The following is a 17,526-nucleotide window of genomic DNA, read 5'->3' as shown; positions in this document are numbered from 1 at the left end:
TACTCAACATCATATGACACCTCTACTTGCCTATTGTCTATCTCTTGCTGGGCGAAGGATGGGACGGGAGGGTAGAGGAATCCTCTATCTCGCTTATCACTGAATTCCTAGTGCCTGGAATATGACTGGGTACATCTCAGGCATCCGATACGTGGTTTTAATAAAGGTGTAAGTGAGCAAATGGCAAGTGCAGCTCTCAGATCAGGAAGAGGGTGCAGGCTGTGTGGGCAGCGCCACGGCCCCGTGTGGCTGCAGTGGGGCACGGCAGAGGGAAGGGCACCGTACCTAGTGCACACCACATCACGAACACCTACCCAGCATGGTCTGGATGCAGGGAGGCGAGCACGCACACACCCTAGGACTCTAGTAGGCGGAGGGCATGTTTTGATTCCCCTGCTGCTGCCCACCTGGTACCCGGGAGGTGTGATTCCTGAGGGCTGGCAGCCGGGGAAGTGAGCGTGGTCTACACGCTGCCAGCGCTCAGGACACAGACAGTGAGCCCTGAGTGAGAGGGGCCATACGGGCTCCATGCAGGGTGGAGGGGCATGATTACCTGAAGGCAAGGGTTCTAGAGGGTGAGCATGAGACCTACGGGCAGTACCTCCGCCAAGTGGGGCCCAGATGACCCGGCGGATGGCCTGCACCCAGTCCTCCATGTCACGCTGGGAACTGGCCATGAGTAGGAGCGCCTCGGGGTTGGCCGGCACCTTCTCCCGCAACCCGACACCACCTGCAAGACAGGGAGATACAGGCTTACCGCAAGGCCCCTGTGTGGACAGCAGGGTGCGCCTCCCACCCCGATGCCTGGTAGCCTCTTCTTCCCTGCGTGGGACAAGGCCCCTCTCCCAGCCCTGCCCTCCAGGGCCAGGCTGCTGGTTCTGGGTTGGGAACACCCACCCTTCACACTTCACGTGTCTGCCTTGGGGCCCTCCCAGGTCTCGACGTTCAGCCTTGCTCTTTGTTGTATTTCCACATCAAACCAGAAATCATTAGAGCCCCTCCGCCCCCTCCCCCCCCACACACACAGTTAGGGAAAAAGCAGATTTGAGGCTAGCTGGGAGAAGTTCGTAGCCCAGAGCAGCCTCACTACGTATTCTGTTTTAAATCAGCTTTCTTCTACCTCCTCAGGACACAGGGCAGCTTCACTCTGTGCTTTTACCTCAGGCTCTGACATGACAGCCTGCCTTCCTCAGCTAGCCTGAAGGTGAGACTTGGTTCTCCAGAAGTAGCAACATCACAGAGGCTTGATATTAAACCAGCATGGAGCCAAACGCTCCGGAATTCTCCACCTATCCCTACTCACAGCTAGACATTGGACTGTTACCTAAGGATGGAAGGACAAGAAAACTCAGACTGATGTTCATGAGGTGACCTTTCCTCTAAGGCAGCTTCAGTGCTTCTTGCATTTTCATATGTAAGTGAACGGATCTTTGGGATGTACCCAAAATGCATCTGTACTGAACTTTATAGGGCTGAAGCAGTGTTCAAGAACGATCTTGTCTTTGTTCATCCCCAACATCCTGCACTATGTAACTCCCCCATCTACTTGGCTCTGGCCCCAGAGCCTCAGACCCTCAGCAGGACCATCTTCAGGTGGGGTGTGAGTCCCAGGGCCCTGGGTTCTTGAGAGCATGGGGCAGCAGCAAGGGAGAACTGTGAGACCCGGCACACCCCTTGTGAGAGCCTGCAGCCCCAGGCCAGAGACCAGACAGGAGCAAGTGCTTCCTGAGTGCCTGATACCGGCCTGGGACTCTTCTAGAAGCTGCAGACCCTTAGGTGGACAAGACTGAAGGACACACCAGCCCTCCTAGGACTCTTTCATCTTTGCAAAGACTCTGTGGTCCTATTACTTCCTGCATTTTACAGACGAGGAAAGGGAGGCACAGAGGGATTAGGAACGTGCTTGAACTCAACACAGTTACTACACAGTAGGGCCTGGAATTCCAAGGCCCCCGCTCTGGGCTCTGACCCAGCCCATGCTCTTGTCACCACTCATGGACAAGGAGCCCACATGGGCCAGTCTGACAGCGGTCATGGCAAAGCCCCCAAGGACCTCAGAGCGGAGGGCAGGGCTCTGAGAGCTAGAGCCCAGATGGGCTGTGTCCTCACCGATGGGATGTGTGGCATCCGGGCAGACCAGGAGGCTGGAGAGGCCCGTGTGTCCCAAAGCTCAGGAGCAAGCTTGTGGCGAGCAAGGAGACAAGGAGACAAGCTCGTCAGGAGCCCAGGATGCCTTCTGGAGCCCTCTCTGCACACACAAGCCCTGCTCCTTCAGGCCCGCACAGCCACTGGGCAGCAGGGCTGCAGAGACGGAGGGGAGCGGAGCCGGGGCAGAGCCCAAAGACAGAGAGGCCATGCCGGTGACTCGGTGGCCTGCAGTGGTCACCCCATAGCACAGGGTGGGGGCACTGCCACTGAGGTGGGGAAAGTGGGGAGGGGAAGCCAGATGCCAGCAGGGAGCCTTTCTACAGAAGCTTCTCTGAACCGGTGTCTCAAGATGACTCAGGAGAAAGAGATCTAGGACTCCAAGAATTTGATGTAGTTACTTGCTTATCCTAAATAAATCCTCACTTTTGTACCTCATCTTGACCTCTTGTTTTAAATCCTTTTCCCTTAAGAGAGCCGCTCATGTCCCACATGCTTCATTCAAGTTTCCCACCAAACTTGGACCCATCGCGCCCAGAGCTTGGCAGGAGCGCTCATGTACAGCTGTGCCCCGGCCTAGAGTCCTGCCCCGATGACGCTCCAAGCCGGCTCGTGTGTTTATTTCTGCATAGTTTCATATACCTACCTTCAGCTTTTTAAGAAACAGCCACAACTGATTTCCCAAGTGACGTCACCGTTACATTCCTGCCAGCGCACACCGGAGTTCCAGGAGTTCCACTTCTCGCCAGAATGTCTTCATCTGGTTCTGGTACCAGGGTCACTCTGGCCTCACAGAATAAGCTGGTAACTATTTCCTTCTTTTTATTTTTTGGGAAGAGTTCATGTACAATTGCTATTTATTTCATACTTTAAAAATTTGATAAAATGCAATGGTAACGCCACCTAGACCTGGAGTTTTCTTTGTGGGAAGGTTTTTAATAACAAATCCAATTTCTTTAATATATACATGTGGGCAGCCCCTGGTGGCTCAGCGGTTTAGCGCCACCTTCAGCCCAGGGCCTGATCCTGGAGACCAGGGATCGAGTCCCACGTCGGGTTCCCTGCATGGAGCCTGCTTCTCCCTCTGCCTGTGTCTCTGCCTCTTTCTCTCTCTCTGTGTGTGTCTCTCATGAATAAACAAATAAAATCTTTTAAAAATGTGTGTGTGTGTGTGTGTGTGTGTGTGTGTGTGTGTATTTCTTCTTGAGTGAGCTTTGGTAGTTTGTGTTTTTCAATTAATTTCTTTCATCTTAGTTGTTACATGTATTGGAAGAAAGTTATTTATAAAACATCCTTATTATCTTTTAAATATCTGAAGAATCTGTAGTAATGTCACCTCTCATTTCTGATGGTAATTGTATCTTCTTCTTTTTTCCCCTCTGATCTGTATTGCAAGAGACTTACCAATTTTTTTTATCTCAAAAACCTAGCTTCTTGTTTTATAGATTTTATTTAATATGTTTCTGGTTAGCAAATTTTTTTAAAAGATTTTATTTATTTATTCCTAGAGACACACACAGAGAGAGAGAGGCAGAGACATAGGCAGAGGGAGAAGCAGGATCCATGCAGGGAGCCCGACGTGGGACTCGATCCCGGGTCTCCAGGATCACACCCCTGGCTTCAGGCGGCGCTAAACCGCTGTGCCACTGGGGCTGCCCAGCAAATTTTTAAAGAGATTTTATTTATTTATTTGAGAGAGACAGAGCATACAAGTGAGGGGAAGGGAGCAGAGGGAGAAGCAGACTCCCCCCTGAAAAGGGAGGCCCACTTGAGGCTCGATCATGACCTGACCCCAAGGCAGAGATGCTTAACCAACTGAGCCACCCAGGCGCCCCCAGAAAACTTTTAAAGGGCTAGACAGTAAGTATTTTAGGTTGTAAGGCCATATGGTCTCTTCCATAACCACTCACTCTGCTGTTATAGCTAAAAAGCAGCCACAGACAATATGTAAACCAAAGGGCACAGTTGTGTTTGTGTAAAGCTTCATTTCCAAAAAGAGGGAACCAACTACAGGTTGTAGACTGCAAATGTCTATTCTAGTTCACTGATTCCATCTCTAATCTTTAGGACTTTTTCTCATCTGTCTACTTCGGGTTGAATCAGGTCTTCTTTCTCTAGGTGCTTACAGTGATCAGTGCTATACTTGTTCTAAGTAATGCTTACAGAAACCCCCAAATTTTGGTATGTTGTGTAGTATTCATTTTAGTTCAGCTCAAAACATTTTCAATTCAAAATAACTTCCTTTTAGATTTCTTCTTTGACCTATGAGTTATCTGGAAATGTGTTAGTCTCCAAGTTGGGGGAATTTTCCAGAAATCTTTGTTACTGATTTCTAATTTAATTCCACTGTGGTCAGAGAACACATGTATGATTTGAATTTCTTGAGGACTTGGTTTTGCCCCAGAGTATGGTCTGGTAAGTGTTCTTCGAGCATTGTTTCTGAAGAGAAATTTGCAGACCCCTTCATGTTGGTTCCTCTGCATGTAATGTGTCTTTCTTCTTTTTCAGCTCCTGAGCCATCTGATTGTGATGTGCCTCAGTATAGTTTTCTTCATGTTTCTAGTATTTAGGACTCATTGAGCTTCTTAGATTTCTGGGTTTATAGTTTTCATAACATCCAGGAAATCTGGGGCCATTACAGCTTCAAATATATTCTTCTGTCCCCTCTCCCCATTTTGAGCTTCCAAGTATATTAGGCAAACCTGAAGTTATCTGACAGCTCACTGATACTCTTGTTTGTTCTTATTAAATTCTCCTTTCTCCGTGTTTTATTTTTCGATAGTGCGGTGGGTAGAACAATAGTCCCCAAAGACACTTCCTAGGCCCCAGGACCTGTGACAGTGGTAGGCTCCATCTTCTCCAGAAGTGAAAGTCCCGCTACCACTTTTAAGGATCTACTACATGTAAAACACTGTGCAAGGTGCTTAACACACATAGTCACACTTAGTCCTCATGAACACCGTAGGAAGGAGTGTTACTGACCCAGATGAATAAACTGAAGCCCTGAAAAGTTAAATATTTAGCTCACGAGCAAGTGGAAGGCCCAGGATTCAAACCTAGGTTTGTTCAAGTATGCACTCATTCTCTATTTATAATACAAACCCTCCTCTGGAAGCAAAGGGGAATGCAAGGAAGATAAAATAGGTCATTAAGGCAAACTCTAGGATTTTCTACAGCATTCAATTATTTATGCAAACTTTTTTCTCTACTGCTCAGGAAAGAGGTGTATGAGATTTAAAGAAAAAAATCGCAGTAGCCAATTATTTCAGGAAGACATGCATCATAAAAGCTGAGAGTCTCGTGCTCCTGTTTTTGGTTTTCCCGTGTCCTTTTAAAAACAGTCTGTGCAGCCCCTGTGCTTCCATTCCGTCCTGATACATGTCACAGGCCTCTGAGGACTCCCTGAACAGGGCTGAGCCTGACCTGGGTTGTGCCCTCAGCTCCACCAGGGGGAGCCCAGTGCCTTACCCTCCCCAAGGGTCAGTCACACCCCTGGAGGGTGAAGAAAATCTAGGTTGGCTGCTACCTTCTCTGGAGCTTAGTTTAGCACCAGGCCTCTAGCAAGTGCTCTTTAAATGCTCACTTTTATTATCACCTTCAACTAAGTACGACAGAGAGCGGAATTTTCCCACCTCAGCACTACTGATATTTCTTCCTTGTGGTGGTGGTGGGTGGTCTCGTGCAGAGGAGGAGTTTTGCAGCATCCCCCACCGCTTGCCACCGATGCTCACAGCAGACTGTCCCTCCCAGGCTGACCACCAAAAAAATCTCTATAGGTTGCCAAATGTCCCGTGGGGGGCAAAGCTGCCCCCAGTTAAGAATCAGATATGGAGCAACCAAATGTATACCTCCTCTGAGTCTAAATGTCTTTTATGATTCTACACGTGTGTGATGTCCCACAGGCACAGAATGGCCGGTCTGAAAGTCATCACGACCTTGTCCACCATCCCAGCCTCCTCTTGCGCTCCCACCTCAGTGCTGGGCAATCGGGTACCTCAGCAGAGAACTGAGGTCACCTTTTCCCTCCCCTGCTCCCCAGAGTGACCCACACTGTCCTCTGGGGGGCTCATGCAGTCTCAGGACTTTCTGTGCCATCCCCATGCTGTTGACTTCCAAGTTCACTGTCCTCTGCCCTCCAGACTCACTGAACACTGCCCACCCCCACAGCTCTACTGGGATGTCTCCAGCCACCTTCCACTTAGCAAGAACAAAATCCATCTCTGGATCTGCCCCACCCTGCCCTTCTCTGGTCAGGGTGACTCCCTCTTCTAGCTACTCAAGCAGAAACCAGATGCATCCTCAGCTCTGCTCTTTCACATTTCACATCTATTCCTATCAGTAAGTTCTACTGGCTCTTCTGTCAAAAGATACTCAAAATCTGACCACTGTTCACTGTTGGACCTGGTCCCAGCCACCATCCTTCCGGATCTGGATTACTGGCATGGTCTCCAGGCCCCTATGGTCTGTTCTCAATATGGCAGCCACAATGGCCCAGTAAGACCCAAACCAGCTCACACACCTCCCCTCAAAGCAAAATGTGCCCCTGTTAGCAGAGTCCTCGTGAAGATCTTCCAAGCCATTCCCCCCCACTCCCTGCCCTGCCCCAGCCCGTCCTCCCCAGCCCTCCAGCTACTCCTCTAACTTCATGGCTGCTCTCTCCTTAGCTCTCAGCCATTACTCCCATTACTCAAACCACCAGGCACACCCTGGCCTGAAGGTCTTTGCACCAACAGCTCTTGCTGTTGCCTGGGGGAGCTGTTCTCCCAGACACAACCTTGCCTCCTTCAGGTCTGTCCTCAAATGTCACCTTCTTAGGGAATTTGTCCTGATCACCCTATTTAAACGTCATCACCCACTGCAACCCATGCCCCTTCCCAGCCTTAATTTTTCCACAGCACTTATCACAATCCAGTACACATATAATTTATGTGTTTATTATAATTTATGTATATATGTGATGTGTTTATTCATAATGTTTATTTTTGGTCCATCCTCATTTTGTCTATCTTAGCAGCAACTCCAGCACACCGAGCAGTGACCGGCCAGGAAGGGCATGCAGAGAGTCTGTGATGAAGGTTAACTGCAGCAGCAGCAGAACCAACATGATGGATGCACACATAGCGCTCGCACTAAGGTAGGCATGATGTTAACGAATAGATGAGCATCATGTCTGAACACTCATGAACGAAGTGGTAACATTATCTCCATCTTACAGGAAAGGAAACTGAAGTCCAGAGATGTTTAGAAACATGTCCAAGCTGTAAAATCAGTCCCTAGGCAAACTGGTTCCTAACCCTGTCCCCACTAGGTTCAAGGGACTGGCCCCCAGGTGACTCAGCCAGAACCCTTAACCCAGCTTTTCCTGTTCCCAGCTGGGCTTTCTTCCCCTCTGAGTTCCTCAATTTAAGAAACTCTTTTTGTGCTTGAGTCTCTCTTTCCACCCACGCAAGGGGCTTCAGGGGAGAGGAGGTGACTCCAAAATGCAGTGGATCCTGGCAGGGGTTCCAGGACAGGAACCCCTCTCTCTCAACTTTTCTGTATAAAAACTTTATAATAAAAAGAAAAAAAAGAATAAGTGATATTTATGAAGGCATTTTTTAAACCACTGTAGCACATAGAACTCATTCTAGGACATTCAGGTGAAAAACACTGTCATTCTGATGTAATTAATCAAACACTGTATCAGGCCAGCAATTATGGAAAATTGTTTAAAAAATAAAAGAAGTTACTATTTAAAGGTGACAGTAACTGCAATATATGACCTGTCCCTGGGCCTTCCGTCTTTCTACTAGGAGCCCAGGGGAGTGGGGAGCCCCAGGGAAGCCCCAGGTGATGGATTCCCAGGGGTGAAGGCCCAGTAAGAGAGTATGGCTATCTGAGGCAGTGTGGTCCAATGGAAATATAATGCAAGCTACACATATATTTTTATTTTATTTATTTATTTTTTAATATTTTATTTTATTTGCTGCACGTATAATTTTAAGTGTTTTGGTAGCTACATTTAAAAAGTATAAATAAAAAATAAAAAGTATAAAGAGACAAGTATTATACAAATTATTTTGTATAACAAATTTTTCCAACACAACCAAAATAGTACCATTTATTTCAACCTATAATTGATAATTTTAATATATTTTTTATACCAGGTCTTCAAAATCTAGTGTATATTTTGTACTAACACCACATCCAGGCTAGCCCATTTCAAGTGCTCAGTAGCCATATGTGTTAGTGGTTACAGGCCAGTCTCCAAGCTGGGGCAGGAGGGGAGAGGGAGAACCTCCACCCCCAGACCTGTGGAGACTGTGGGGGTCAGGGGTGCAATGAGCCAGGCCCCGGAGCCAGCTGGCCTGGTCTTCAGGGGCTGCATCCCTGCGCCTCCCTGACAGCCCACACCAGGCTGAAGCCAACCCCTGTCCAAGCCGCCCCTCCACTCCATCCTCTGTCTCCACTCATTTCTCTTGACCTGGTTGGAGTCACCGAACGAATGCCACATGCCCTTCAAGGGTTAGTCACCCCTGGCCTAGTGTCTCTACAGACTGCCCACTTACCCCTGGGCTGACGCCTGTTTCTCTTTAGACGCCTGGCGGGGCAGAAGGGCTTGGTGCAGCGGGCAGGGGTGTGGGGCAGGGGAGCAGCATGCAGGGGCTGTGGCTGCTGCGTGGGCCCCTGGGCAGGGCCCTTTCGTCTCCTTTGGGGAACTTCTGCACTTGTCAGTGACCCAAAGCCAGGACTGTTGGGGGCGGGGCAAGGAGGCCAGAGGCCTTCCCTCCCCCCCAACCGTGGGGCCCTCCCACCTCCCTGCAGGGGCCCAGGGGCTGCAGGGTTTCCCAGGGGGGAAATCCCGCTGCAAGTGCCCTGCACCAGCCACCTTGCGCGTTCCCACCCACAGCTCAGCAAGTGCCTACCCACCTGCCTGCAGCCTCCCGTTGGCTCTATCCAGTCCCCCAGTTCCCTAGGGCCCCAGATCACCCACCAACTCTGGGCCTCAGGGTCCTCTCCAAGTGGAGACCTGGAGGACCCACCTCGGGGGGTTGGTGGGAATTCCATGAACATCAGCACTTACTGGCCATAGAATCTTTCAGACTCACCAAAATGAGGCCAATAACCGGATCTACCTGGTGAAGTTCTGGTGGGAACTGACGGAGACGAGGAAGCCGGAAGCTGGGCAGGCCACCTGCACAGGCTGTGGAAGGCACCATAATCCCTGCCTTAGACAGGGAAGTCAGGGCCCCCAGGTCTTCCAGTGGCCCAGGGCCACCCAACTGGCACAATCAGGACTTGACTTTAGCTGTTTGGTGGGACTCTTTCCATGAGATTAGCTGTCATTCTTATGGGTGTCTCCACTATCCTTGAGAAAGAGAGCTGGAGACAGCCCCCTTACCAACCTGGCTAGCTCTCCTGCATCACCCATTCCTTCCAGGAGAGGTGTCAGGTTATTTCCTAAAGCTCCGGGGCGGGCAACGGGCTCTATACACTGGTGAGCTGTTATGCTGGTGCTGCTGGTGGTGCCATCTGTTTATGTGCTCATCTCTCCCTCCCCATTTGTCCGTCCGTCCATCCATCCATCCATCCATCCATCCATCCATCCCTTCAACAAAGAAAAGCAGCCAATTAAGAACAAAGCACATCTGCTTAAAACTCTTCAGAGGGCCTACTGTTCTTGGAATAAAATCTAACTCTCCTGGGATCTTGGGGTCCCAGGTTCCCTGACCACATATCCTCCCACTTGCCCACCCTTCCAGCAATCAGTCATTTGGGTTCCCTTTCTCTTCTTCAGAGTCACCCTCTTCTGCTAGTGTGTACTCAGGGGCACTCAGGATGTCTTTCTCCCAGTTCCCTGTGGGGCCAGCTCCCTTGCACCTTCACATCTCAGCACCAATGTCAACTACGGAAGCACTCCCCTTCCCCACATGGGAACCTCTGCCAAATAACTGTCCCTTCCGCCCAATTACAATCCTACTTTTTTTCTATAGAGTTTATCACACTGGTAAATTAGCTTATTTATGTGTATACTTGTTTATTGTGTCTCTGCTAAAGGATGCAAGTTTCACAGAAGCAGAGCATTCCTCCCTTGGTCTGGCCAGTATCCCCAAAGACTTGTCCAGTGTCTGGAAAAGGGTGGGAGTTCAATGAACAGCAGTGGTCACTGTGGGGACACATGGAAAGCTCCGTGGAAGTGACAAGCAATCTCTCTTAGTACAACATCCAAGTTTTATTGGGTCTTTACAATATTCTGGGCCTGGTTTCTGCAAACTGCATAGTGGAGCTCATTATTTTAGCTTTACAATGACCCTAGGTGGTACAAGTATGAGAGCCACTTTGCAGATGAGAAAACAGAGGATGAGTAATTTGTCTGAGGTCACATGGCTAACCAGGTACCACTTCCCAATGGCTCTGGTCAACAAGGAGAAATCGCCTGCTAACTGGTCCCCTAGAGTTTTGGCCACTCATACCCCACTCTTGTGGGTGAAGGATCTGAACCCAGGCAGTCAGGCTGCCTGTGTCCTGGCTCCATTCCTGTGGTGGCAGCATCTGAGAGAGCCCCCAGTGAACCCTGCTCATTCCTGTGGTGGCAGCATCTGAGAGAGCCCCCAGTGAACCCTGCTTCCTGGCGTCACACCCTCTGGAACATGGGCTGAACCTAGTAACTTGCTTCCAATGAATAGAAATGGCAAAAGGTGACAGATGCCACCTCTGAGATTAGGTTCCAAAGAGACTGAGGTTTGTGTCTTATGTGTCCTAGGTGGCAGCAGCCCTCAGCCAGGGGATGAAAGGAGGCTGACAACCCACTTCTCCATTTCTAGAAAGCCTTTTTATTGTCATAAATTTGAGAGAAAAAGGAGACAAGGGAAGGTAGTGTCTACTCAGCCTCCCTGCTCTGCTCCATCACCAGGGCAGCCCAGCCTGCCTGCCACAGGCCCAGTGAGCCTCAGTTCTGGCACCACCTATCACTGAAGTGATGCTGGCCCGGGGGGCTGGGAGGGGTGGAGGGCAGACCATCAGGTGTCCCAGTGACTAGAGGAAAGACTCAGGTCCCCATGGATCTTTGAGGGCTCTCTTGACTCTGTTTCTCCAAGGAAAAACCTTACGAGGCACTTGACAACATTTAACATCCATTTTGATGGGCATTTTATATTAAATAAAAATAGATGGAGCCTTCTTCAACATGAATATACCAAAGCCAACACTGTGTGTTCAGTGGAGACAACAGCAGCATTGCTATCAAGGCCAGAGACAATACAAGCATGCCCACCATCTTCACTATTACTTAACATTTTCCTGGAAGTCTTAGGCAGTGCAATTAGATTGGAGGAAGAACCTACAGCAATCAAAGCTGGAGGCAAGGGTACAGTGTTATTATTATTGCTATCGTTATTTAAATATGTGGAAAACCAAAGTCAAGGAACTGAAAATGATTGCAAGCAATAAGAGAATTCAGTAAGGTGGCCAGACACAGAATTAATATACAGAGACCACAAGCTATTTATAAATTAGAAGAAAGAGAAATACCATCATGTAAGTAGGAAAACCCACATAATAGAATACCAATTCACCTTAATTTCGTCTACGTTTAACACAAGAAAATACTCACAGCAAAAAAATTTAGAAAAGAAAGAAAAAGAAAATACAGCATTTCTTTTTAAGTTAAACAAGTTGATTCTAAAGTTTATAACAAAAACAGCAAATGCATTTTGGAAAAAAAAATGAAGTGAGACCAATTTATTAAAATGGAATCGAGGATCCAGCTACAAAACTAAAACCAGCAAGGTCCCTCAGTACATAAACAGAGAAAGACTCAAATACACACTGGAGTTTGGAAACAAGAGTTATTTCAAGTGGGCGAGGACAAGACATTATTTTTTTTTTAAGATTTTTATTTATTTATTCATTCATGAGAGACACAGAGAGACAGGCAGAGACATAGGCTGAGGGAGGAGAAGCAGGTTCCATGCAGGAGTCCAATTCAGAACTGGATTCCAGAACCCCGGGATCACATCCTGAGCCGAAGGCAGACACTCAATCACTGAGCCACCCAGGCGTCCCAACAAGACATTATTTAGTAAATGGATGAGAGACAAAGGGATAGCCACCTGGAGAAAAATGATGGAGTTGGATCCTTATATTACACCTTATAACAAAATAAAAATTCCCCATGGATCAAAGGTTTAAAGATGAAGCATGAAACCACAGAAGTACCAGGATCAACCGTGGGAGGAATTTCATATAAGCTCCAAATTGGGGAAGGCCTTACGAGAGAGACCACAGAAAATTTTCACTCCACAGAACTTAAAAATATTTGCATGGCAAAGAAAAGACAAATGACAAAAGGAGGTGAAAGGGATAGGCAGTCATCAAATGTGATGCTCTGTGGGTGTTGAAAACCATGAGGATGTGCTTAATCCCCAGATTTGGAATGTTCTCTGCTAGATACTGTTAGGTGAAAAATGCAATCATATGTGACCATTTTTGGACAGGAAAGAGGTTGGGGGGGGGAAGGAGTATGGAAGAGATATTTATTTGTTTGAATATATGCAACGTATCTCTAGAAGGAACGGGAAGATGACTCCATTGGGAGTAGTGGCTTTTCTGGAGAGGGAAGCAGGTGACACAGAGACACTGGCTTTCTGCCCTCTGAAATTTGGATGATGTTACCTATTCTAAAAACTAAGTGGCAAGAGAATTTATTTTTTAACTTTTAAAAATGACAGTAGAATTTAATATAAAGTGACAAGTAAAAAAAGCCTCATATCACCTGTGGGCTATGGAGGTAATGAGGTGTGGGCTGCAGGCTGTCCTTCAGCAGGGAATCGGCCTAGGTGGGCCTACTGGCACCTGGGAGTCACTCAGAACAGGGTGGGGGGACAGTGAGAGTTTGGGGGTAGAGGAGGGAGGGGACCAGCTCACCAAGGGATGGAAGGGGGTGCAGCTGGAGGTACCAAGCTGAGGGGGCCCCTTACCATGTTGGTAGAAGTGAATTTTTGTATCTCTTTGGGGAGTTTGACAATATCTATACAAAATTTTAAATTTTGCTAGGGGCTAGCAATCCCTTCCTTCCAGGGAATTTACTCTGCGGGTAAATTCACTCATGTGGATAAGGAGGCAGCAAGAATAAACTGGGGACAACTTAACAGTCCATTAAGTTACATAAATAATATATTATAATTAAATAAATTATGTATCCCCAAAAAGAAGGTAGCAGGACACGTGATAGGGGATAATACATTACTACGGATAAAGCACAAAACAGTAGCCAAGTATACTGCTATCCGTGAGTCACACACGCACACGGGCATGGTTGTGCGAGCCCATTTCTGGAAGGACAAGTAGGATGCGGAGGCCTGGGCTTGTCAGGAGAGGAGGCAAGAGCTCAGGCACAAAGAGGCTCACTTCTCCCTAAGGACCCTTTCAAGTGTACGCGTGCAGGTATTGCTACATGCACAGATTACGTTCTTGAATAAAGATTGCTAAGGAAGGTGTCACTTCCCTGTTTGGTCCTGGAGAAGTTAGACCTGTCTGCACTTTGAGTACTTTTTTTTTTTTTTTAAAGATTTTATCTTTAATCTTTACACTCAATGTGGGGCTCCAACCCATAATTCCAAGACCTAGAGCCATGTGGCTCCACCAACTGAGCCACCCAGGCGCCCCTTGAGTACTTTTAATTTAGGGAAATGCCCCAAATATCCTCCAAATGGTTTGAGTTCCAACTTCCCCTCTTGTCAGCCTACCCCACAGCAGAGGTTCATTTCCCAAAACCAGCATCCCCTGGGAAACCTTTTGTGGTTCTGGGGATGTTGGGGCTTTTAGGGAATCCATACTGACCTTGCCCCAGGCAGCACCCAGGGGAGAATCCGGACTGTGACTTTCCTCACAGGGACAATTGCAGGGCTGAAGGAAGAATGCAGGGCTGGAAATGCGCCTGGCCATCAGGCCTCTCCCTTCCCTGGTGAGGATCCCACACCTTGGCCTCTCTCCTCTGCCTTCAGGATGTATCCCAGCTCACTGCTTCCCACTGCGGCTCCTCTGTGGTCAGCTGAGTGTGCCTTTTCAGGCCAGCCAGTAGGCACCCCCCATCTCGCCGGCCACTAGGGCACTCAGCCGGACTTCTTGTTTCTGGGATATACGAGTTGCTTCATGCCTCACTATCTTTGTACATGCTGCTCTCTCTTCTTGGGACACCTTTCCACTGTGCCCATTTGGTAAACTCCTACTCATTCATCAAGACCATCTCAAATACTTCCATTTCTTCATCTTCCTTAACTGTTCCCCCGGCCCACTCCCAGTTTTCCATATCACATTCTCCCTTCCACAAGTATATATTAAAGGTCTACCATGGGGGCGCCCAGGTGGCTTAGTGGTTTAGCGCCGCCTTCGGCGCAGGACCTGATTCTGGAGACCCGGGATCGAGTCCCACGTCGGGCTTCCTGCGTGGAGCCTGCTTCTCCCTCTGCCTGTGTCTCTGCCTCTCTCTCTCTCTCTCTCTCTCTGTCTCTCATGAATAAATAAATAAAATCTTAAAAAAGAAAAAAGAAAAAAGAAAAAAGCTTAGGAAAGATTCCAGAGGTCTGGGGGGTGGGGACTGTGACCACAGTTTGAGAACCATGTCCGCAGGGCCGCCTGCCACCAATACCTCAGGCCTACCTGGCTTTGGTCTCCTGATCACCGTAGGGCAGCCAGGTCTGAGCAGTCAGGCTGCACGGCCAGGCCTGGAAAACACCACTGATGGTGAGGCCACGGCCCCCTGACCCCTACCCCCACTTAAAAATAATTTTTGTGGAGGAAAACAAACAAACAAACAAGTGAAAAATAGCAATGTATTAAAATAGAGCATGCTAATTGGCAGAGGAAGAGCAGGTTCTGCACTTCTCAAGGGAGGAGAACTGTGAGCGAAGAGGGGCGGGCCCGACACAGGATGGAACAATGTGATTTATGCCGAGCGACATGGAGGGAATAATGGCTTAATTCATTATTCTAGGAATAGACGCGGGCATTAACATTTATGAAGCGCCTCCTCAGTCCAACGTCCCCACAAACCCTGGGAGTCAAGTTATCCGAGGTGTGCGTGTGCCGGACAGGACCACCATGTTGGGGGGAGCAGGGGGGAGCAGGGGGGAGCAGGGCCCATGCTGCCCAGGCTGCCAAGGGCTTGTGGCTGCCCAACAGGATGATGCAGGAGAAGCCCAGGCCAGGGGTCAAGGCTCCCAAGCCCCGTGACCCACATGTGGTGGCAGCTTGATGCGCATCCAGAAGCCCCTCAGGCCACCCCCAGCCTGGGTCCCATCCTCCTGGGCTCCTTTCTAGGCCTCTTGGGGTATGAGCTGCACCCTCCTGGGCTCCCTTCTAGGCTTTTCAGGGTATGAACTGCACTCGTACTTCTCCTACCCCTGACGGAGCATTTTGCTCTGGGTAGGTGCATCAACACTCTGTTAAACAAGTGAATAAAGCACTGTGGGCTTTGAGGCATTGTTATTAACTGCAGGAAATGGGAGTCTTTGCTGGTCTACATTGCTACTGAGTGTCGCCCCACTCACCCCACTGTCTTAGCCAGGCCTCCTCTAAACCGAAGCCCAAACAAGGGCTCTTGCGTGCATGGGGTGGGGGGCTTGGTGGGAGGTTGGGAGTTAACCCAGGGAGAGGGACAGGGCAGGAGCCGGCAAGTGGACAGAGCCCAGGAGGACTGGGAGGGAGCAGCTGCTGCTCTGGAGTCCTGGGGGCTCCAGCCTGCTGTCCTGGCGGAGTGCCACCTCGGGAACGCCCAGCCCAAGGGTGAAGGGGAGCGCTAGCCATCAGCATTACCTACCCACTGGGGGTGGGGGGCGGGCATTTTAACTTCCTCCCTCCCCCACCCCACTCTGAAGACCAGGGCCTGGGGAAGCACTGGGAGGGAGGCTCCTCCTCTCAAAGGGGCCACAGATGCTTGGGGAGACCCTACTGTGTCAGCTCTGTGCTTGGCACAGGGGAAGTGCAGAGTGCTGAACAAGACAGGCGAGGCCCCATCCTCCTGGGCCTTATTCCAAGGGTGGAAGGGACACAGGACAAGGAAGCAAACAAAGGAAGAAGGCAAGCTCAAGTGGGGTGACTGAGGCAAGATGGGGTGTGGTTGCTACTTAAGCAGGGGATCAGTAAAGGCCTGCCTGAGGGGGGACCCTTGAGTCAAGCACTAAGTGACTAGAGGGATTGGTTTTCCTGCCCTGATCTGGTCCAGGCACAGAGGGTTGGGGGTGGGCAGCAATTGCAAAAGCCCTGGGGTAGGAAGAGTCCTGAGGTCTTCTGTGTGGCTCAATGCACCCAGGAAGGGGTGAGTCAGTCAGAAAGTGGGTAGGAGGTTGTGGCAGGTATCCAGGGTGGAGATGCAATGATGCGGGCCAGGCAGGGAAGGGGGCAGGGGGTGACCAGCGCCTGGGTTCGGGATCTGTCTTGGTGTTGGTAGCGATTCAGAGGAAGATCAGAACAAGGATCAATTTCCAGGCCCTGGGCCCAATGCTGGTAAGAGGAGTGGGTGTCCCATGTCCTACCACACCCTGCTCACTGTCTCCAGAAACTGCACACTTTAGACAAAATTTAATAAATCAAATCACTTTGTAATTGTAAGCACCAATTTTAAAAATGCCAGTGGCTCCCTTCTCATCCCCTTCCCAACTGAACTCCACCTGGGCTCAAGCCCAGCTGCTTGAAGAGCATGGACTGTGGAGGGAAGTCTGCCTGCTTCTCAGCAGTTAGCTCTGGGACCTCATGCTCCCAGGCTGGCATCAGGGGGAAGGACTGGGGTACAGGGCAGGGCTGAGTGTCACTCAAGGGCCCGGGCCAGATTCTTCCCACTGACACCAGGGGGTGGCGGTCAGCCCACAGCTGTGTCTCCATCTCACCTCTTAACAGTTCTTACTTGTCCCTAGATTGGAGGCAGCCCTTCTGAGCTGGTGTTTGAGAACTGCCGCCCTGAAAGACATTTTCGGATTGATCACGGCACAGCCTGAAAATCCTGCCAGGCAGCCTGCTAGGAACTGGGAACACAGATATTAAGCCCTGGTCCTCAGGGAGCTAAGGTCAGCCACAGACTGGGAAGCAATCCAGGAAGACAAATTAACAACAAGGACGTGGGTTCCCTACTCCAGAATCTGGGAGGAGACCGACCTGAGGGGTGGAAGCTCCTCCCCGCCTCTCTGCTCTTTATTATGGAGGTCATCAGCCCCTTCCCTTGTTCAGCATCATAACACCCCTACCTCACAGGCACTCTCCCAGGTGGGGAGGTGGCGGGAAGGGAGGAAGCTTGCAGGCTGCTCCTCGCCTCCAGCAGCCTGGAGCAGCAAGCAGAACTCCCAGGGTAACCATTTCCTCGCCTCCCAGACAAGTTGGGATTCCTGGCCAAGGCCAGCGGGCACAGAG

At 49.7% G+C, this 17,526-nt stretch overlaps 1 protein-coding gene across 5 annotated transcripts in view; it reads right to left on the bottom strand.

Moving 5' to 3' along the window:
• Positions 1–17,526, bottom strand: part of ARHGAP22 (Rho GTPase activating protein 22) — a 136,214-nt gene that overhangs the window by 29,275 nt on the left and 89,413 nt on the right. For 2 of the 5 annotated variants that reach the window (XM_072806372.1, XM_072806375.1), the window contains one exon: positions 554–730. The exons of 1 other annotated variant lie outside the window; for it this stretch is intronic. In XM_072806372.1, coding sequence (XP_072662473.1) covers positions 554–730 — 177 coding nt within the window. Of the gene's footprint in view, positions 1–553; positions 731–2,791; positions 3,054–17,526 lie in introns of those variants that run through there. 2 more of the 5 variants (XM_072806376.1, XM_072806373.1) reach the window with 2 other exon arrangements.

The sequence above is a fragment of the Canis lupus genome, chromosome 29 (genome assembly GCF_048164855.1).
Source record: "Canis lupus baileyi chromosome 29, mCanLup2.hap1, whole genome shotgun sequence".
Classification (NCBI taxonomy): Eukaryota; Metazoa; Chordata; class Mammalia; order Carnivora; family Canidae; genus Canis; species Canis lupus.
The sequence above is the reverse complement of the archived record's forward strand: the minus strand, read 5'-3'. Positions and strand labels throughout refer to the sequence as shown.